Source organism: Furipterus horrens, unplaced genomic scaffold, assembly GCF_987537825.1.
Source record: "Furipterus horrens unplaced genomic scaffold, mFurHor1.1.pri manual_scaffold_6, whole genome shotgun sequence".
Lineage (NCBI taxonomy): Eukaryota > Metazoa > Chordata > Mammalia > Chiroptera > Furipteridae > Furipterus > Furipterus horrens.
This window is the reverse complement of record NW_028327176.1, coordinates 120411164-120434785: the sequence shown is the minus strand read 5'-3', so window position 1 is coordinate 120434785 and position 23622 is coordinate 120411164. Positions and strand designations below refer to the sequence as shown.

The 23622-nt window shown below is 36.5% G+C and overlaps 1 protein-coding gene across 1 annotated transcript in view; it reads right to left on the bottom strand.

Annotated features, from left to right (window-relative positions):
* Positions 1-23622, bottom strand: part of CD109 (CD109 molecule) — a 133986-nt gene that overhangs the window by 28958 nt on the left and 81406 nt on the right. Inside the window, exons 8-20 of the mRNA XM_090282669.1 lie at positions 22072-22168; positions 21666-21807; positions 20870-20979; positions 18609-18833; positions 17596-17697; positions 17444-17506; positions 15601-15777; positions 14440-14592; positions 7676-7750; positions 7130-7190; positions 3252-3393; positions 2264-2381; positions 406-519 (exon numbers count right to left, since the gene is read on the bottom strand). Coding sequence (XP_090138795.1) covers positions 406-519; positions 2264-2381; positions 3252-3393; positions 7130-7190; positions 7676-7750; positions 14440-14592; positions 15601-15777; positions 17444-17506; positions 17596-17697; positions 18609-18833; positions 20870-20979; positions 21666-21807; positions 22072-22168 — 1579 coding nt within the window. The remainder of the gene's footprint in view (positions 1-405; positions 520-2263; positions 2382-3251; positions 3394-7129; positions 7191-7675; positions 7751-14439; positions 14593-15600; positions 15778-17443; positions 17507-17595; positions 17698-18608; positions 18834-20869; positions 20980-21665; positions 21808-22071; positions 22169-23622) is intronic.

Here is a 23622-nt window from a genome sequence, read left to right as displayed (position 1 = left end):
TGAAATAAGTTCTTGCCAGCTACATTGGGCACAGAATGTCAGTGACAAGTGGCAACACATTCTAGATGTAAAACTAGGAAAAACCGCAAAAGGCAAGAAAGAGAAAGACCTGCCTCAGAGACAATACGGAAGGAAGTTACGTGGCTTAAGCAGAGAAACTGTGCTGGAGAGGACAGAAGGGGGGTGGGGGTGAGAGAGAGAGAGAGAATGCTTAGACATGACAATAACATCCTTAGACGTTAATAGGCAGAAAAAATCGCTGCCAAAGTTTGTTTATGTTCATTTCTCCAGAATGTATAAAAGGCTGAAACACCCAGAACCTAAACACTATCCCACCCAGTCCCTGCAAGTTTTCTCCATTTTTTCCTGGAGTATACATGATTAACAAAACCTTTAATATATTACCTTCGTGGCATCTTTCAAATAATTGAATATGGTTACTTCCAAAGCAAATTCTTCACCTCTGATCACAGAGTAGGGAAGATTCAAAAAGATGAAAAATGGCTGAAAAGCTTGTAGCTGGAAAGAACACAATGAATACATATTTTATTCAAATTAAAATGCTTCACATTTTATGCAATTAAAAGAAAATCTCACAAAGCCTATAAAATTTATAACTTCACATAGAAATGTCCACTTGCCTATCAACATACAGCAAGTAGCAATATTATAAATTGATTTAATTTATGTTAGTCAACACTACATTTTATTAAGGGCCTACTTGAAACCAGGTACTTTGCACAAATTATGTCATTTAACCATTTCAACCTTGAGGCAGGTGTCATGCTCATATTTTACAGAAATGAAATGTGAAGTTCAGAGACCCCTATAGCTAGTATGAGATCACATTCCAGAAAGTGAAGGAGCCAGAACTGGATCCCAGTGTGTCTGACAACAATGCCAAGTTCCTCTTCTACTATGCTATACTAACTCCACCCATCTGCTTTGAAAGCAGCTAGCCAAATCAAAGAGCCCCTGTTTTAGACTCCGGTGCAGAGTGTAAAAGATGTCCTGCTTACTGTCTTTAACATATGCAGACACACAGACTTCCTTGTTGGTGAATCAACTCTGACACAGTTGACCAGGTCCTGCAGAGGAAGCTGAACCCCTGCCCCTTGCCTCAGAGGATAAACATCGATTCCTATAAACCAGGGGTTCTCACTGGCAGCAGTAATCCCCTCTAGAGATTTGTTTGGTCATTTGTGGAAGTGTCTTAGATTGCCATATGTTTGAAGGGTCTATTGGCACTCAGCAGGTAAAAGTCTGCAATGCACAGGACAGTCCTGGACAACAGAGACGTCTCCCATGTCCCTCATGAGTTGTGTACTGTAGATAAAGTACTTGGTTATAATAACCTGAACTCATGACATAATTCCAACATATATTGTAAACTCAAAGCACTTTTCAATACACACTCAATTTTTCATAAATACAACTATTTTAAAACCAAAAGAAAACTGCACTGGTTTTGTTTGTAACTTTACTAAAAGTTGTTTATGGTTCTAGAAATTTACATCACTATAGGCAGTACCACTCAAGGTTTTTGTGTTGCTAAACCAGTACATGTATGTTAAAGTGCATTTCTGTGCATGGCATAAATATTTAAATATATTACTCTATCTTCTAGTGGAGTTAGTTATGTCTGGTTATTTAAATCCTTAAATATATATTTTATCATATATTACTTTCCTTTTATTTCTGCTTAATATTTCACTTAGGATATAACATTGATTTTTTAATTGAATATGTGGGTATATTATATATTCTAAGAATTTTATTTTGATTGGTAAAAGGACAAAACAAAATATCTGTTATAACAGGGGGGCTTCAGGCATGACAGAGGTGAGAGCTACTAGTCTAAGACTGAAGATCATTATTATGTCCCTCTCGCCAGTGACTGTTTTAAGAAGTGACAGGTGATGCAACTTGACCAAAGAGATATGAAAGAATGTCTGCTAGGGAACATCTTGAGTTCTGTTTGTCCTTGAAAGAGGGACACAGAGAAATACTGTCTGGCCTTTGTAAGTGGTTGGATTCGGTCAATAATAAGCTTTCTATCCAAAACTTAATATGGACCTAGCACATTTAGCAGCTTAATACCGTTCATATTCTAAAATTCAAAACAGATGAAAAACAAAAAGGAAAAACCTAGCAATCTCTAAACCGTGATCAACATCGTAAGCAATTATAATCTGTTGAGCAGTTAACACTTTCTTCACTTTATGGAACTGTAACATTTATAAGCAGCACTTTAATATACTACCTCCACTGGAGTAGTTGTTAGTCCAAGACCTAAATCCTCAGAGATCACAAAAGCAGTAGCTACCCAAGAAGTGATAGAATCAGGTACAGTAACTTCAAATTCTTCATAAATCTTGGAACTGAAGTCAAGATAAACATAAAAATCACAAAACCAAGAACTGACACATTTCAAAATAAGTCAACATAACCTAAACCATTTTTTGGAAGAATATTAATTTTACAAATCATTTACATATCTAAATTTTTTTAATTTACACATAAAACAGCAAGGAATAGGTCATTATAAGGTCATACTGATCCATATTAATATAAAAGTTTTATACAGTGTTTACATATTAAAAATAAACATGATTTTCATAAATTTTGTATATATAATAAATATATTTTTCAAATAACTATAATTTTGTCTCTCAATTTGCATAAAAGTTTCCTTCTGTATCAAAACCAATGTTATTTGTTGGGTATATTTTAGGTTTGACCTGCATCTTATTTCAAGTTTCTGTAAATGGCTGACTTTTTAATGTGTATATTTCAAGATTTACTTCCTTAGTCATCAAGCAGGTAGCTTCAAGCTGACTCCTTACACCGCCCCCACCCTCTTTCTCTGTCACTCACAGGGATGGACATTTTATGAGGAGCCACAAGGTAGAGGAACAAACCATGAGTGCTCCCCACTCCAACACAACAAATAAACTCTCAGTTTCTCTCCAATGAGAGCCAAGAAACTTCAAAGAAGTTAAAATCACCCTTCATTATGGAAAAAAAGCTTATCTTCCCCTTAATGATATTTTCACTGCCACAATTTGCACACAGCTTTATTAAATACTATATTTAGATATAATAGACTTCATTTCAAAATAAATACCTCTTGGTCTGTTCAGTTCTTAATCACACTATGCTTGTATTTAACAATTAGAAAGAGAACAAAACTTCTTTAAAACTAACTCTAAACAAAATATATATGAACAAACAACCTTATAAATATTTACCCCATGTTGGTGTCTAGCCAAATCCAAGTCTCTGGAAAATGCTTTCTGACACGTGGATTGCCAACTGAAGAAAAGTCATAGAAATTTACCAATTGTCTGTCATTTTCCTCAAAGGACTCCTCAACAAGCAGTACACTTTCATCTAAAAATAAATATTGACAACTATTAGTGAAAATGTCATGTAGAGAATGATTATAAACTTAGTGCATAGAATCGCAGTACCTCCCAGCTGAACGGGACTTCAGAGTTCATCTTGTCCAATCCTCTTATTTTGCAGATGAGAAATATGAAAAACTAAATGACATACCCAAGGCCATATGGCCAGTGACAGCTGAGAGAGAACTAAAAAAAAAGTTTTGTTCCCCTATGGCCAATACCTGAAAAACTACTAACAGTTCAATTGCAAAAAAATCAGTTAAATCACATTTTAAAAGCTACCTCCAATTTTGCTAGTCTCTTCTTTTCATCTCTCTAAGCTGATTACCACTGGCTATAGTAGCCATAAGATGCTACTAGCTTCACTCTTATTAGGAAGCCATATTGCCATACAGACTCTGGATCACCTTTCTCTGTTTTTGCAACTCATCTATAGGTCTAAAATTATTTCAAAATAAAATGTAAAAAAAAAAAAAAATACTATAGCAGATACCAAGGATACAAAGATGAGTGCAATGAGCTCTGCTCACAGTCTACAGAGGAGGCAGACAAATAGAAAACTGTAGCAAACATAGTAAGAGTGATAATAGACATATGTAAAATGTCTGTTATGCAGCAAATGGTTGATTTTACACAGCATTTGAATGATGAAAAGAGTCTGGTTAGGGCAGAAAATTCCGCTTTGCATTGTTTTGAGCATTCCATTTTCCTTAAGTCTCCAGATTAAGAGTATCCCATTGGGGTGGGGGTGGGGGGCAGATAGTAAATTAAGTTCAAAGACACGTGCAGAAAAAGGCAATGGGTAATAAAGTGGCACACAATGAGAGGAAAAAGAATGGTTGGGTCCAGATTTTAAAATATCAAATATCCCATGGTGAAGGGTTTGGATGTCATCCTCTAAGCAATGATGACCTATTGAAGGTTTTTTAATAAATTAGAAACATGCTCTAATCCATGGTTTTTATACAATATCTCTGGCCTCAGACTAACAATGGTTTTGCTGATGGCAATGGAAGTAGGCAAAACTGTTAGTTAGGAAGCTACAGCAAGGAGACACTGATAAAGGCCTGAAACCAAGGAGAGGAGAGGAAGGAGACATCTCAAGAGACAACTCTGCTCTATCTCTTGGTTGGATGACGTCCGTGTGTGCTCAGAGCACGCTGCACTGACCCCACCAGCACACTCTTCTGTCTGCTGCTTTGCTCCATGAGACCGAGTTAGAGGCTCCACTGTCTCAAACATGCTAAGTATGCAATTAATATCACTGTTATCTTTTGAATAATGAATGAATAAACTGCATCTGAGGGATAATATAACAGGTAATTGCAGACTATATAACATGTGCTAAGCATTTACATGCTTTTGAATTTAGCCTCACAACATCCAGTAATACAAGTAATATTATTAGTCCTATGCTTTAGGGGGAAAACTGAGGCTTAGAGAGGTTAATTGATTTTCTCAGTCATAAAGCCAGAATTCAAAGCCAGAAGTACTTGATGGCAAATTCCTTTCTTAACCACATTGACAGAGAGGATGAGTTCCAAGTTTTTGATTTGGGTATCTGGGTAAATAACTATTTCATTAACAGAGATATCACATATAAATCAAAACATATTAAGGAAGAGTGAGGTTGTAAGAAGAGATAAGACCATAAACTTGGTTTGTGACATATTGAATTTAGGGCATTTGTGGAGGAGCATCAAGGTGCAGAAACAGAAGGGTAAGATAAGCAATCCAGTTGATCCAGTGTTGAGTTTATTGGGGAAGGACAAGGGACTAGGGAAGATTTTTACCAGACTGATTGACCATATGGTCCATGCCAGGTATTGGAGGAAAACAGAGGCAGAAGGAGCCAATAACCCAGAATAACCAGAAGTCAAGACCAAAGAAGACATTTAATAATTTTTAGGGGGGTAAGGGAATATACAAGGTACAAGGACAGGCATTTGAAATGTCAGGAGCAGAGCAAAGTTCGGGTGATAATGTGCCCTTGGGTGACTACTGTTTCCATAGTGGCCATCACAGGATAGCATCCATTAGATGGATCAACCACGTGACACTCAAATCCCTCAGGATGACAACAGAGTAAGACTCTGAATTAATATATAGAGACCACCAATATATAGAAAGGGAAAGGGAAAGTAGGTGGCCTGAATTTTTATTAAAGGAGGTATAATTAAAATTTCTGAGCATAAAATGATGAGGCTCTAACTGAGGATTATTGAACAGCAGTCTTAAAGTATTTAAGAGAAAGTAGCCCCCAAAATACCTTATGTACCTACTGACCCTGGTCCAGAGGGGGGACAGATAAATAAATGTTCACTTGAGAAGGTTTCTGGGAATACAATATGCTAGTTAAGAGTATTAGATTTCTTTTGTTACAGTAAAAGAGGAGAAAAAGGTTCTCAGAAAAGGTAAAGGATACAGTAAGTATTACTAACAATAGAATGAGTAGTACAGTGGGCATCAGGAGTTACTAGGTAAAGATGAACAAAGATAGGTAAAAGCTGAGGCTGACAAAGAATATGAAGAAAGGTAGACTGCTCAGAAGGTTGTCTAGAACAGATAAGTACATGAATAAAGGTAAATGTGCCACATGTCTTTAATACACAGAGATCATAATAACTCCATAATATCTTTAAGACTATAAAATTAGCCCTGGATGGGTGGCTCAATTGGTTGGAGCATCATCCTGTGCACCAAGGGGTTGCAGGTTTCATCACCAGTCAGGGTGCATATGGGAGGCAACTGATCGATTGATGTTTCTCTGTTTCTCTCTCTCTCTCTCTCTCTCTCTCTCTCTCTCTCTCTCTCTCTCTCACTCACTCTCTCACTCTCTCCCCCCCACCACCTCAAATCAATAAACATGTCCTTGGGTGAGGATTTTTAAAAACCTATAAAATTATCCTTTTTAGTTTCAGGACAGAGGCTCAGGAATGTGGCTATAACCAACCCGATGCCAAAGAACTCAGTGTGGAGAAACTGAGAACAGCTGACAGAAATAGGAGCACTGGGGATAGAAACTGAGACAGTTCTGGAAACCTTTCATGATGACATTAGTATAACTTTACCGGAAAGAAAAAAGCAACTTCTAGAATTACCTACTCTCATTTATATATTTCCTCAGTCAAAACATTTTATGACTTCTTCCTAAAAGTACACTTCTTCTTATTAGCTGAGTGGACAACTGTACTTAGCGACCCAGGGATCTAGGATGTATAGATGTGACCCTGCCAGGAAGAACTCAGGGTGATGTGATGAGTGTGTGTGCATGTGTGTGTGAGCCTGTGCATGTCAACATATTTTACAGCATCTGGGCTCTATTCTAGGTGAACGTCAAAAAGCTAGAGAACAAAAATGTTTCAAAAACATATTGCTCCTTTTATCTAACTCCAAAGTAACATCACAGTTTGTAATACAAATTGGAAGCACAGGATCTTCCATTATATCCAAAAATGTAACCGCCTCAAAGAATTACAGAGAGCAAATGGAAAGCATTCATTTCAAAAATCTAGACAGAAGCCCAGTTGAAAATTTCATGTCATAGCCCAGGTATAATTCCAAGAACATTAAACTCCAAACATTTTAGGCTAAGAGAACAGAAAATAAATATCACAATATCCATGTTCAACCAGAAAGTATTCACACCTATATAAGTAATTTTAAATACTTGAGATGAAAGACTTAAAGACTGTAAAAGCACATTGCCAGATTTTACTTACAAACACCATCAATGTAACCCTGCGTAAGGCTTGCATCTGTCAATACCCAGAGGCCACATTCCTAGAAAAAATAAGTAAAATGTTCTCTGAAAAGTTTAATGCTCTCTAAATTATCCCATATTCCTAACTGACTCTTGCTCATTTGTTTTTATGCAGAATACTAAATTCCTTTTTTTACTCTTGTTCATTTATTTTTTAGTGTTTATGTATGTATATGAGTATACTTATTCTCTCTCTCTCTCTCTCTCTCTCTCTCTCTCTCTCTCTCTCTCGGCATAACAAGCCAAGGAAAGTAATATGAAGGCAATAAGTTATTTGTTTAATGAAAATTCCATTAATTTCTCTAATAGTGAATTTTTCCATTTGCTTTTAAAACTGGAAGGATGGTTATCTTTCCATTTTAAATTACACTTACATATACTCTGCACTTCAGCAATGCATTTAATAAAAGGTTTACATTTCCTAACTCATATCATTAATTCTAAAAGTGTTTACAACAGTAAAAGATACTAATATCTTTTCAAATTACATAGCAAAATAACATACCTGAAAGACTGCAAAAGAATTCATGAACATGCCTAAATAATATCCTGTGTTATAAAGCTCCAACTCATGGACCACCTAAGCAGAAGATAAAACATATGAAATGGACAGATTCATATCAGCCTGTTCTTCCCTCTGCAGCACTTCTTACATGTAACTTAGATAATACACAGCCCACATACTTATCAAATTTGAAAATGACACAAACAGAAAAATAATATGTGAATGCTTTGTACATGACTCAATCAGCCAAAATTATATTTCTTATTTAAATTTATTTTTACTCTGTTTAGCAAGCGAGAGTTCCTAAGAAGTACGGGCTTGAGTTTTGCCCAGAAGGAATTTAAATTTCACTGGTTAACAAGACCAACACACAGATGTCAGCATTGAAAATGACCAATACGTTTGGCAGAGATAAATGAGCTATATTTGACGGTTAAAATAAGATCTGTAAAATATGAGTTAAATTTTTTAAATAACACAAAGAGAAAATCCACAAAAGATGAAATGCGAATTATTAATAAGAAAAATATTCAACCTTATTAATAATCAAAGCAATGCAAATTACATTTATGAGATAGTTTTTTAATGAGATATTTGCATGTACCACATTAGCAATGTTATTTTTTAAGAGAAGTACTCACTGCTAGCAAGAGTGAGTAAAATTGGCAGTTCCTAAACAAGTTAAACACAGAATGAGAATATGGCCCAGCAATTCCACTCTTATGCATATACCCCACAAAACTGAAAACAGAGACTCAAAGAGATACTTGTATGCCAATGTTCATTGCAGCACTAGTCACAATAACCAAAAGGTAGAAATAGCCTAAGCATCCATCAACAGAAGAATGGATGAACAAGATGTGGCACATACATACAATGGAATATTATTCAGCCATAAAAAGAAAAAGTTTTGATAACAAACTACAATATGGATGAACCTTGAAACATTATGCTGAGTGAAGTAAGGTAGACACAAAAGGACAAACATTAAATGATTCCACTTACATGAAATAGCTAGAATAGGCAAATTCATAAAGACAGAGGTAATTAGAGGTTACCAACAACTGAAAGAAGGGAGGAATCGGGGAGTTATTCCTTAATGGTTACAGAGTCTCTGTTTGGAATGATGAAAAAGTTTAGGAAAGATATTGGTGGTGGTTGTACAACATTATGAATGCAATTGGTGCCACTGAGTTATGCTTGTAAAAATTTGTACTTTTATGTTATGTATACATATATAATTACTACAATAAAAAAGTTAAGATATTATACTCTCCTAGTAACTATTTCGATACATCTCCCATATTTACATTAATTAGCATTAACCAGACAAATTAACACAAAGGCATAAATAAAAATAAAAGATTATAAGTAGAAGTTTAAAAAAACTAAACAAAATTTAAAATTAAATACCCAGAACCACTGTTTCTCCTCTGCAAACAATAGCCATTACATCCATGGTAAGCAAACATGTGCTAGAACAGGCACCAAGAGGACAACACTGAATGAGAAAACAAAATTTCATACTATCTCAACAAACTGGCAAATATAGTTATTTGCCCAAGTACAGATAATGGAGACAGAGCCAGACATAATAAAGAGAAAAAGGTTCCAATTCCATGACTCAAACACTGCCCCAGAACACAAATACATGCAAGGTCACCTTCCGCTGACCCTGAGGCATCAGCTGATGAAATTACCTAGGAAAAAGCAGCTATCTCATAAAGAAATCCTTCTTTCCTCACTGAATCAATAAAAGGGCACTGCCAAAGCTACAGCACAGGCTAATGAAGGGAAGGTTGGTGTCTGAAAAGTATTCCTGGAAGGTCATGTATACTTAAATTATTCCAAGGCATTCAATAGTCTCTCGGCAGCATATACAAATTTAAAAAGAATGAAAGATGCCAAAATGGTCTATTATCATAGCCTATTGACTCCCTCCTCCAGAGCTTACTCTGGAGAAACAATAGGAACAAGCAGGAAACATGGGTGTGTGGGACAAAAAAACACTGGGAAGAATGAAGGATATCTTGAATTGTTGTGTTGGGAGGAGGTTGATGGCTGAAAACTACTAGAGGTAGCAGTCAGGTTAACAGACTGGAGGAAAGGTTTTGATATTCTGCTTTTGCTTCTCTCCAGGTGATAGCCTCGGGAAGACCATTCCTTGCAATTTTACTGCCAAAATCATCAGTGGCAGCAGCCCAAACTGCCTGTGCAGGTGCCAGGAAGATAATACCAGGTCAGTGCCTCTGCCCATCTGGTGTGAGAAAGTGAGGAAAACATAAAGACAGACCCCTGGCCCTCAAGCATTCACTCTTTCTCCCCTTCTCCTTTTAACCCCCATGGTGGGTGGATCATAATCTCAAGAGAATGCCTCTTCGAGGTGTTGCTTTTCCCTAAAAGCTTAAAAAATAAGCACTGAATAGAATCATGCAGAAAAGGGAGAATCAAGAGTTACTCTCTAGTCCCTGCAACTTCAGCCCTCCCCTTGCTTTAAATTCACAAGACTTACACAGATTAGAACAGGGTGTTCAGCCTTCCCCAACAGACATTATCAGAGTAGCTGCCAAATCAATTAGACACTCAAAGAGTATAAAACTGCCACAAAAGACATCAAATGAGCCAACATAGGATGTGAAGCAGAATATTAAAAATGTCGGCTCAATATTTAAAATATAGAAATAAATATACATAAGAAGATATGAAAAATTAGGCAATGTAAAACAAGAACAAAAGATAACCAAAGAAAAATAATGGATATTACAAATATAGTAGCTGACATAAAGAACCCAACACAAAAACTTCCAGCCAAGATTGAAGTGTAGACATTCTGTGTGTCCCTCCACAACTAAGAAGTAATAAAACTACCTCAAAACAAGAGACAACCAGAAGTTCCAGAAAATCAAGCTGCATGGAAGTCCAACAAATAAAGATATAAAGAAGAAATACTCATCCAGACAGGTAGGAGGGGTGGAGTCGGGGCTAAGAGGATGCGGTGTGGTGGTGGCAGCAGCAGCGGCAGCAGCAGCAGCAGGCCAGCAGAAAGCACAGTTACACATTTTAAAAAGTCAGGAGGGACCCCTGGGGAGCGTTCCCAGCTCCTCACCAGACCACGCAGCTCACGGTCCTAGCACCAGGGAAAATAAAGCCTCATTGCTTCTGACTGTGCAAACCAGTGGAGGTTGGGGTGGAGGAAGAAACTGCTGGTCTCTCAGCAGAGTCTGCTTGTTTAAAGGGCTGCCCCCACCCCCCGTCCTAGAGCGTCCACACATCCATCCACTCTAGGAACGATGGCTAGGGCAACAACTAGAGAGGCATCAGCCCTATATGAAAGTGGAGAAGTGCCTGGAAAGGGGGCAAGTACAGAGCAAGCAGCATTGTTCTCTCTCAGACTCCTCCCCCACATACAGCACCACAATGTGGTGAAACAGGTTGCCCTGTACTGAGGAATCCCGAAGGCTCTGGCCCTTACAATGTAACAGGAGTGACAGCTCTACCTAAGACACAGAGGCAAACAAACACAGGAACCTGTCAAAATGTGGAGACAGAAAAGTATGGCCCAAAAGAGGGAACGGAACAAGGTTCCAATGGGAGAACTAAGTGACAAGGAGATAGCCAACCTAACAGATGAGGAGACAGACAACCTAACAGATGCAGAATTCCAAACACTGGTGATAAAGATGTTCACAGGCTTGACAGATATGCTTCAGTATGGCAAACGCATAAGAGAAGAAGTGAAGGCTATGCTAAGTTAAACGAAGGGAAATCCACACAAAACCGATACTGAAGGGAAGAAAACCGGGGTTCAAATCAATGATTTGGAACATAAGGAAGAAAAAAAAAAGTCAACCAGTACAGAATGAGGAAACAAGAATTGAAAAAAATGAGGAGAGGCTTGGGAACCTCTGCGCAACTTTAAACATGCCAACATCCGAATCATAGGGGTGCCAGAAGGAGAAGAGGAAGAGCAAGAAATTGAAAACTTATGTAAAAAAATAATGGAGGAAAACTTCCCAAATTTGGCGAAGGAAATAGACATACAAGTCCAGGAAGCACAGAGAGTCCCAGGCAAGCTGGACCCAGAGGGGACCACACCAAGTCATATCATGATTAAAAAGCCAAAGGTGAAAGATAAAGAGAGAATCCTAAAAGCAGCAAGAGAGAAGGAGAGAGTTGCCTACAGAGGGGTGCCTATAGGACTATCAGCTGATTTCTCAGAGGACACATTGCAGGCAGGAAGGGACTGCAAGCAGTATTCAATGTGATGAAAAGCAAGGACCCACAACCAAGATTACTCTATCCAGCAAAGCTATCATTTAGAATGAAAGGGCAGATGAAGTGCTTCCCAGACAAGGTAAAGCTAAAGGAGTTTATCATCGCCAAGCCCTATTATATGAAATGTCAAAGGGACTTAACTTAAGAAAAAGAAGATCAAAACTATGAACACTAAAATGACAACAAATTCACAACTATCAACAACTGAATCTAAAAAATAAAAACAAATTCCAACGAAGCAAACCAGAATAGGAACAGAATCATAGGTATGGGGATCATTTGGAGGGTTATCGGCTGGGAGCGGGAAAGGGGAGAAATGGGGAAATAGTGCAGGCATTAAGAAGCATAATTGGTTGGTACAAAATGGACAGGAGGAAGTTAAGAATAATATAGGAAAGGGTGAAGCCAAAGAACTTATATGCACAACACATGGACATGAACTAAGTGGGGTGGAATTGCTGGAGGGAAGGGGGGTACTGGCCAGAGGAAGCAAAGGGGAAAAAATGTTGGAACTACTGTAACAACATAATCAATAAAATACACTTAAAAAAAAAAAAGAAGAACCCAAGACAAGAGATCAAAGGAGGATTGATACAGCTGACAAGTGGTCAGTAAGCTAAAAGAGTCCAACAAGGAACTCTCCCAAAGAAATACAGAAAAGACAAAGAGATAGAAGACATAAAACGAAAAGCTAAGCTATGCAAAGGAAGTAGAAGTGCCAATCTCTAAATAATATGAGTTCCAGAGAAAGAGAAAAAGTAAAATGGAGAAGAGGGAATATATGAAGAAATAATAGATGCAAGTTTCCAGAACTAAAATAATGAAGGGAGAGCATAGATTAAAAAAGCAATCAATCAACACAGAACTATAATTCTGTACAGTATTGACATGATCTGGCCAGAAGTGGAAAGAAAATGGGGACAGAAGCAGAAACAAAAAAGATGTACAAGAATACGAGAGCACACCAAAACACTTATCTTGTTAGATGGAGATACAAATGTTGATAACCTTAAAAAATCAATAAGAATAATAAATATGAGTATAATTCATGACTTTAGGGCATCCATCATAGAAACATAAATAAAATGTATAACTTGCAAAACCAGCAGAATATGTTCTTTTCCATGGAAAGAAGAATTAAAAGAAATGAAAAAGAGTAGTCTATGTTTTAAAATATTAAATAACAACTATAATTGCAAATTAAAAAATTAAATATATTAACATAAATAAGCAGGAATTTCCTAATTAGAACAAGAATTACTGTATATGTATCAATAAATGAGTTAAATAAGCTATTAAAAGATAAGAGTACCAGGTTAGACTAAAAAACAAATGCAAAATATAGATATGTGCTATCTATAAGATATGCTTAAAACAAAAACTCACAAAAGGTTGGAAATAAAATAATTGAAAAATATGCCAGGCTGGTATGAACCTAAAGAAAGCTGGGATAGCAATCTTAATATCTGACAACATTTAATATAAATGTATAGAAAGATAGGGAGACAGACAGAGATGGAGAAAGAGACACACAGAGAGCATAAACACTAGATAAAAGTGTATGTGTGTATGTGTATGTGTGTGTACATACATAGGAAATAAAAATAAGATATATTTATTCAGATATTTATAGAGCTGTAAAATGAGAGCTATTGCCATATTCAATTAAATCAAATGCAAGATGCCATACACTTTTTAGAATAATGTGAATTTTAGAAAAGTCAAGAGAAAAAAATAGAACCAATGAGTTTTACAGGAGTTTTTAAGGGATTGAAAAAAATTAGTTGTATAGGCTGAAAAAAAGTATTACTTTTCTCAAGAAGATTAATTTTACAACACAACGACCAAATTAGTCTCAACATACATATCCTTCTTGACATGTTGTTAATCACTGTACTTAATTAATGGGCATAAGTTATATGATCTAGATTTCAACTGACAATGGCACACAAGGATATATGAAGACCTTACAATTAAAAATGAAAGGACTAACAAATAGGGGATTAGTTTGTATAATGCTAGATTTTCATATATTCCTTGCTTTGTAAATTTTCTGCATATCCACATGATTTCACTCCCTCAATGCACTGCAAATTCCTGATTCAATGGGGACTGTGATCATTTATAACAATTATGTGGCCAAATAGAAGGTACTTCAAAACTATAAGAAAGCTTTCTTCTCCAATGTCACCCAGAATTGGGCAAGTCAATTTCCAAGTATTGACTAAAGAGTCTTAAATTAAAATATAGTATGAAAATGAGGGAAAACTCCAGGTGGCATTTCTCACATAAGACAGCAAAGACACTACATGAGCCTCTTTCCAATCTAAGCTCTGGAATGCAGAACCTTTTTATTTGGAAGCTGTACTGGTTATTGACTTACACTTGGAGAGGAACTAATGAAATTTCCTTTAGATATATGGAGTAATGCAATTGTTTCTTTTTTCTCTTTAACATGTATTTTTGTAATGAAAAATAGTTAAACTCACGTTTTCCACTGTAATATCATTTGAGGCATTCATGAGGTTCACACTTTTGTCAACAACTACAATTCCTACTATCGAGTGGGGCTGTGTCACAGAGATCCTAAGAGAGACTTTCTCAGATGGCTCAGCATTAGCGTTACTCCAAAATAGGTTTACCTAAGAAAGGGAGAAAACAGGATTGGTTTATTTCACTAGTTAAAACATTATTTACATGTGTTACTAATAACAGATCAAATACTCAAAATCCAGCAAAATAGTCTACATTTGCCGCTGCTCAGGGACCATTCTAAAACCACACATAAGCCTTCTCTAGGAAAAGAAATTTGAAAAAAAACACATTACTCCCACAGAGTTTGCAAGTGATGGAACTTCTCATGGTGGCATAAATCTGAATTACTCTTTACTTCTCTACCTTTCCTCTTCCCTTTCTCCTTCCCTCAAACTCAGCTCCCAGCCAGTGCTGAAAAGAAACTGGTATACTTGGGGAAGGTAGCAGCCTTTAGTGAGAACAATGGTTCATTTTAATATGCATAAAATTATTCAGTTCCACTAAGTGCTCTTGCAATCAGGTTAGTTTTCAGAGTGGGGTCCAAGGGGCTTTCCTATGCAAATTATACGCCTTAGGCTAACCACTGGTGTATTTGGAGACAAGACACCACACAGAGATCCCCACATACAAGGTAGCCAAGCTTTTTGTACATTTGCCCTGCATTAAGTTTCCAGCCTGATGAAATGGATAAACCAGAGCCTCATTCTGCTTTCATATATCATTGCAGTGCAGACAGCCTCTCTCTCTCCAATAAACAACCTTCAGTTGACTAGCACACCAGTATCAACCCCACGCTAATTCGATATCGCTGCCGGAATTCCATGTCATAGCAATATTGACTCCACCATTTGAGAAATCCTAAAATAGTTTCATGGATTTGAGTTACAGTCTTAAAGCCAAGAATCATAACTTACAAATAAGACCCACAGTGTCCAATACCTCCACATTAAAAAATAAATATGTAATAACTAAATATAAGGTTTAACTATAGTTCCAGAAATGAATATAAATTTGTAACCAGTTTAGTTTAATGATACTTTTCTAAAAATATATTACATTTCTCAGACTTCACTAATATGAAGTTTTATTTTAAACATCACTACCTTAAATCTTACCTTATTTTTAAAAACAAGCTCAACAGGAATTTTTAGAACATCATTTATAATTTCCCCATCATCTTCAATATAATACACAATTACACAGGCTGTTGGAGCCCAAGAATTTTCTGGTGTTAGCGAGAAGGTTGTTGCATTTTGCTTGCCTAAAGCCACCAACTGTCCCCTGGATACTACCTGAAAAAAACAGTAGTCAAGTTTCATTTTATACTAAAGCTAGTGAGAATTTCAACTGCAGCTACATTTATTGCAATTTTAACTAAACACACAATTTTTTTACTTAAACCAACTTTGAAGTCATTTTGAATGCCAGAAAGCCTCCCTAACCAACACAGAGAGTATAGGCTGGGAAACAGAAAAGGATAAAGTAAAGCAACTCTGGCTAAGGCAACAGCAGTGGCTTTTGCATTATTTACAATAACCAGGATCTGGAAACAGCTACATGTCCACTAGTAGGCAAATGAATAAAGAGGATGCAATACATACATACAATGGAATATTGCTCAGCCATAAAAAGAATAAAATCTTGCCACCTGCAACAACATTCATGGACCTAGAGGGCATTATGCTAAATAAGTAAGTCAGAGAAAAACAAATACTGCATGATTTCATGTATACATGGAACTAAAGAGCAAAACAAATGAACAAACAGAACAAAGTAGAAATTCATAGATAGGAGAACAAACTGATGGTTGCCAGATAGAGAGAGGATGGGGGTATAGGCAAAAAAAATGAAGGGGGTTAAGAAGTACACACTGCCAGTTATAAAAACAGTCACAGGGATATAAAGTACAGCACAGAAAATATAGTCAATAATATTGTGATAACTATGTATGGTGCCGGATGGGTACTAGACTTATCATGGTGATCACTTCATACAGTATGTGTCTAATCACTATGTTGCACACCTGAAACTATATAATATTGAATGCCAAGTATAATTTAAAATAAATCAACATTTTTAAATTTTAAAAATCTATATATTTTTTCCTTTTACTGATTCCAAAGGGACAGAGAAAATAAAGGAGAGAAACGACTATGTGAAAGAGAAACATCGATGGATTGCCTCTTTTACGCACCCCACACTTGCACTGGGGACCAAATTCGCAACCCAGGTATGTACCCTAACCAGGGATCGAACTGGCAGCCTCTTAGTTTGCAGGACAATGCCCAACCAACTGAGCCACACCAGCCAAAGCTAAAAAAAAAAAAAGTCTATTTCTGAGTGGAAGGAATACAGAGCACCATTGGGAGACCTAGATTATCAAAACTACAAGGCTGAATGTAGCAATTTTACTTTCTGTTTTGTTTTTCTTATATTTTATAATTTACTACAATGAAGATATATGATATATAATAAAATTTAAATTTTAGAAGTTAAAGTTTAAACATAATGCAATATTTAATTATCCCTCTTAAATTGGAAAAGCAAATACAGGCAAAGAAAGAAGGCAAGATATTGTGATTATAGTATAAACAGGGCAGGCAAAAAGGTGTGAGGCTGAATTTTAAAAATTAATCCATTTAGCGCTGACCAGTGTGGCTCAATTAGTTGGACATCACCCCACAAAGCAAAAGGTTGCCAGTTGGATTCCAGGTCACTGCACATGCCTTGGCTGTGGGCTGGTCCCTTGTTGGGGTTTGTGTGAGAGGCAACCAATCAATGTCTCTCTCATATTGATGTTTCTCTCCCTCTCTTTCTTCCTCCATTCCCCTCACTCTAAAAATAAATATATAAATATTTTTTTATCTTATAAAAATTAACTTCAATCTAGACATAAGGTAGACACCATTTAAGATGATTTCATAATAAATCATAAATTTAGATTCTGTAACAGGTTACCATGTAGCTTAATTCCTTCAATTGCTTGTTGCCTCTAACCACCAACTCAAAAGGTGATCCCACCTAGAAAAAGAAATCTTAATTAATATATACATATTAGTGGCATAAAAAGTTTAATTACATTGTAATTATCAAGTGATTGTAAGCATTACCTTTATCTTTTCATCTCTTGTTTTTAGCTGGATGTATGTTTTACTAGGAGACTTAAAGACACCATGAACCGCCATGCTACCCACACTATTAAGAAAAAAGGCCTATAACAAAAGAAGAGGGAAGCTATCAATTTTCATCTTGAGCAACACCTTGAGTAAAGATGCTACAATTACTGAGAAGCAAATTACTGAAAAATGCTACAATTACTGAAAAGCAAATTATGAACAATTACTGAAAAGCAAATGCATTTTTACTTTTTTTTTCATGCAGAAAAATACATCCCCCAGACACTGGATCGTCAACACTTCATAGCTCATAATATAAACAAAGTGACAGGTATAAAACACAGAAGAGGGTCTTCATCATTGTGATCTAAGAGGAAAAAAGCATAGTCCTAACTTATTTCAAAAACGATGGTATATTATCAAGAAACACTGTGAGAAGAGAGAATGATTTTTTTTTTTTAAAAATGATTCCATTCCTTCTCTCCATAACACAGAGCCGATTTACAAACAAGAAATCCTATTAGCCCTCTTGACCTACCAGCAGTCGGAATAAAACTCAAAAAGGCCACACCTGTGGCAGGGTCAAGTCACCAAAAGAAAGGTAACAGAAATGGTTGGGGAGTCTTAGATGAGCCATTCTAGGGAAAAAGCTCAACAAAGGAGTACAGTGTAAAATATAAATATTCCTCGTTCATTTCAGTTCCTGCCAAAACACAATTTCAAATGATTGAAAATCAACCTAGACTGGGTGTTTGGGGAGCTTCTCCATTATATCTTCAGATTGGTATGTTTTACTGTGCTTTTCCAAATGCATATACAAGGAAGGATTCAGTCTAACGCTCTGCCACTGTCATTAAATTACTTTTAACACTTTCCCCCCATTTTTAGAAACAGAAACATGTCCGCTTCCTGTGCACATTGGCCTCCAACAGATTGAGTGCCTACTACAAGATTACAGTTTTTATGATGTTATTGTAGTAACATAAATGATGGAAAACAGATAGTACCTTCAATTGTAGCTGAGTGGTATTATCCAGGATTGGGAACTCAGTCTTAAAGATGCCATTTTGGGGAACAGTATAATTTATGATCTGGACAGCTTCTGCTTCCTGATTTCTACTGTTCCATCTGCTCTCATACTCTGTAGAGTTTCTCTGTGTCACCATTATGGCTACATTATTTATTCTTTCTTCAAGAGTCAGTTGCTTGCCATCAGAACGAGTTACCTTCACCTAGTTGTCAAAACACATTTTAAAAACAGGTAACTAGAGAAGCAAAGGATTTAAAAGGATTTAAGTTCAGTTGAATTCAGTTTCCATCTATGCTATTCCTATAAAACCAAATTCTCAAAAATTATTAGTGACACCCTAACTTCCCGATTAAGTGGTCTCTCTCGAAGACCTCTGGCACCACTGACCACTCCCTTTTTGATATTATGGCTTCACTTGCCTTTGGTGGCTCCTCAACAACCTCCTTCACTCACACCCCTCTTCTGCAGCCTCAGTTCCCTTCTGGGTTCCCTTCCCCTCCCACTACGTGCAGGGGTTTGTCAAGGCCAAATTATTAATTACCTGTCCTTCTGTCTTTCTACTGCCATCCATACCTCACTCCTGAGCTCATACTCAATGCTTCCAATACCGCGGTGGATATTTCTACCTGTATATCCCTGTCATCTCAAATTCAGTACATCTAAAACTCAGTAACCATCTTGTCATTCCCATTTTTGCTAACACCACAATTCTGCCAGATTTAACATCTCTGAATTTTCCCACCCTCTTCCCACCTCCCTAATCCAACATACACCAAGTCTTGTGCTTCTCTCTTTCACCTTCTCCACTCCCACACCCACCACCACAGGCTGCTCATCACCGCACACCCCAGCTGCCGCCATCCTCCAGCACGCAGTCCTGATCAGTCTCCCACACTCACAGGGCTCCTAGGCTCCTCACTGCCTGGAGCATAACGTTCAAAACCACTTGTGAGCCATTAGGATCCTCCACGACTCCCTGAGTTTTACCTCCTGTTTTCTCTCTGGCCACTCCTGGACACAAGCTCTCTGCTGCAAATGTGCTGGTCAAGTTACAATCAGCTGAATGCACCCTGAACTTGCCAACCCGAGCTCTCACCTTGTGTCTCAGCTCATCCTGCTCTCCACCTCCCACCCCCACCCCCAAACATTTAAAATCCTACTGATCTTTTAACAAATAGCTTAAATTTTCCGCTTCCCTAAGTCATCCCTTTAATGACCCTCATCCCTATCCCAAAGCCGACTCTTCCTCTCCAAACTCTCATTGTTTTACTCTACTCAAAAGTTACCTTTTTTTGGTTTTTGGTTTTGGTTTTATTTACTTACCTTTACAAACTGTCTGAAGTATAAGATCACTGAAATCAGAAACTATCTAAATTTCTCTAGTCATTCAACAAGTGACACTTCCTTTCTTTAAACCAGGGATCAACAAACTAGGACACGTAAGGAAACCAAATGCAGTCTCTTGGTAAATAGTTTTACTGGAACATAGCTACCTTTACTTGGTTACAAAGTGGTTGTGGCTGCTTTCACTCTACAATGGCAGAGTTCAGTAGTTGTGTCAAAGACCACACGGCCCATAGTGCTGAAAACATTTACTATCTAGCCCTCCACAGAAAAAGGGTGCCAACCTCTATTTTAAATCTTTATAGAAATTTATTCATGACACTGATCTTAGTCTGCCTTGAGTTTTAGTTATGTATGTATTTTCTTTTCACCATCAAAGACTGTGAACCCAGCCAGGGTAGGGACTGCATTTTTCTCAGCTCTGAAACCCAGCCCATCACCAAGCCTTGCATAGTGTCAAAATTCACTCAATTAATAAGTGCTAGTTCAATAGTTTTTCAAAAATATGCAAGTAGATTTGTTGATAATTTTTAATACTATCTCTTGCTAGGACTAAAACTAGTCATTAAAAAAATCAAATTAAAATTGAATAATTTTGAGCATCTAATTCCTTCAATTACTCCATAGAAGCTTCAATGTAGCAATCCAAATCAAACTTAAATTGCTTATCAAATAAATTTTGAGGAAGATTTTTTTGCTGGAAACTACCTTTTTAGAGAAATTAGATAAAGGTCATTTGGAAACATTTCTGTATACCTCATGTATCTAAATACTAAAAGTAATTATCTACTTTTGGCTTACATTTTTTGTAAAGCACTGAAAATATTATTTTGTATTTTGTTTCATTAAATTAAAGTTAATGCTTTGAGATCACTAATAAATGTGCCAACTTACAGTGGCTGTGAAGTTGAGAGATGGCTTCAAGACAGCAGCATAATCAAAAAAGTCAATGATGTAATCATATTGCTTGAAAAATACGTTGGCACTTGCATTCCGTGAGATACCTGTTTTGGAAATTGCATCATTTAGAAAGTTGGTTATAGTTTACCCACAGTTTCTATCCACCAAATTTCCCCATTTGAGCTAACTCTCCGAAGGGGTTAAGATATCAGGACACCAAAGCCTCATTCCCACATTGGCTTCTGTAGCTACTGTGTCCTCTATGGATCCTTCTAAGCACCGTTACTGCCATCCCCATTACTGGCATGTGCACCAGCAGATTAAGGCCACTGACAGAATAGGCTTTTGCTCTTTTAGAGACTGGTGAGAACTGTTGAAATAGTAACAGAAAGATCCAAGTAAGTAACCTTTATTTTAATATTAAAAGAGAAAACTAAGAGCAGGTGTGATTTCAGATGTTAACTGATAAAATAATAAAAAGAATGGTTAGTCAGCTAAAAAGGTAAGCTTTTCCATGTAGTTTTCAGGATGAAAATAAGGAACAGGAATGAAAAAAATTACAAATATCTATCACATGTGGTTGAAATACAGACTTTCATAGAAAATAAGCTTCCCCTTCATGCTGAAAACATTCTGCAAGCTAGACTACTGAACAGTCATGACAATTTGAGCATTAAGCAGCATGTTTAGCAAGGCAGTGATGTTTCCAAATAAACGTGCTAGTTATAATAAGAAAGATGATAGAGCTCACCACATAAATAGCTTTACCTTCACTTCAAAGTCCACAAACCTGTAAGTGATTCTGTCACTGTGGCTAAGATTTCTACTGGCCCAGGGGAAGACGGAGACATGTGTTCAGAAAGCCGATCTGAAAAATCCATTACCTTTTTCATCTCTTCATCATTAAAGGAGAAGTTTGCAGATCCATTTACCTGTTTTGTTAAAAATTTTCAATTTTATTCTTCACTTTAGCAGTTCAAATTTTATAAATAAAATTCAAACTAAGTCACATCAAGCACTATGATGGCTCTGGTTCTATTTTAATGCCTAACAAACGGTAAATTCTCATTTGTCCAATGCCAGAAAGCTTTTTTCTTACACTCAATTTTTTTGTTAATTCAGTACAAATATTATTTCAAGAAAAGGTACACTTATAGTTTTCCCATTATAAATTATAGGATATTGGTAAAAGTTACCTTAAATTTTTTTGTGATATTTTTCTTCATGCCCCAAAAAGATAAAGGTAAAAATATAAGTGTTACATCTCCTTTTACTGGCTTCCCATATGTATACCTGAAAAGTAATAAATGGGATAAGTGGGATTATTTTTAGATTTTCAACTTGATCAACTAACATAATAAATATATTACTTTCAACAGCATGTGCATTGGAAACCCAACTTGAAAGAATTATAGTAAAACATACCTTTACTACAAATTTTCAAAACTAAACATAGCTAGGAATGTCCTTAAAAAATGGTGATCCTTGAAATTATGTCTCCAAAATGGGAAGATTTTTAACTCCAACACCTCAAAAGAGTTCCCAGAAAACACTTTGCCCAGACGACTTTAACCATTTTAGAGACCCAGTGAAAATCTGATCATAAGTGGAAGTGACAGTTTTCTGCTCAGAGGTTTTCTTTCACTTTTATTGTATTTATTGGGATGACACTGGTTAACAAAATTATACAGGTTTCAGGTGCACAATTCTACAACACATCGTCTGTATATTACTGCATTGCATGCTCACCACCCCAAGTCAAGTCTCCTTCCATCACCATTTATGCCTCCTATAGCCTCCTCCACACTTCTGTCTGTACTCAAAGGTTTTTAAAAGATTATGGAAATCTTTTATTCAAAAACTTTGGACTGGCCTGTTAACTTAATGCATGCCTAGGAGACTTCACAGTTTTTGAACATTTTAAAATGTTATTTGAAATTGCAATCACCATGGTCCCGCTGCTTCATGTTTAAATATTAATCAAGAGGACTTATTAGACCAGACATGCTAGGGCACCAAATGGGCTCATGCATCTCAGAAATTGTTATTTTGCAGGAAAGTTTAAAATAAGAGTACAGTATATTTTTAATCCATAGTACCAAAATTATCTTCTTGAGTTAAATCTCATCTCTGCAGCTTTGCATTCTATGTATTAATTTTATCCCCTCTCAGGATGAGAAAGTTTCTTCATGTGAATGAGAGGCAACCTTTGGTAAACCATTTTAGTGCCAGAAAGCCTTTTTTAAATGCTCTTCCTGGATCCCTCCCATGTCTATTGTGAAATGGGAGCCAAACATGAAAGTCAGTTTTGCTTAGCACTCTATAAATCAAACAGTAGTTCTGTTTCCTGAATCCATTAGTTGAACACAGAAACTGTCTGATCAACTCAACTCAAAAGTCAGTGGTAAAATATAGCATATTCAAAATAAATAAGAAAATAAATCAATCTTCAAATGTGTCACCCTTCCAAATGAAAACAGTGCTGTTAGTGGAAACCCTGGTTAGCAACTTCAATATCAAATTCATTCATTCATTCAAAAGAGTCGTCAAAATCTAACATTGCTATATCTTGTTGAAGTTTTTGCACAACTAAAATACCAGATCATTGTATTTTAAAAGTCATATCACATGATAGTACAGGGAGCTTGAAAATCTAGACATAATTTAATGTATTCTCAGACACAAATATTTTTTAATTTTGATTCAAATGTGAAGCAGATTTAGCTTCCCAAGCCCCAAGCCGATTA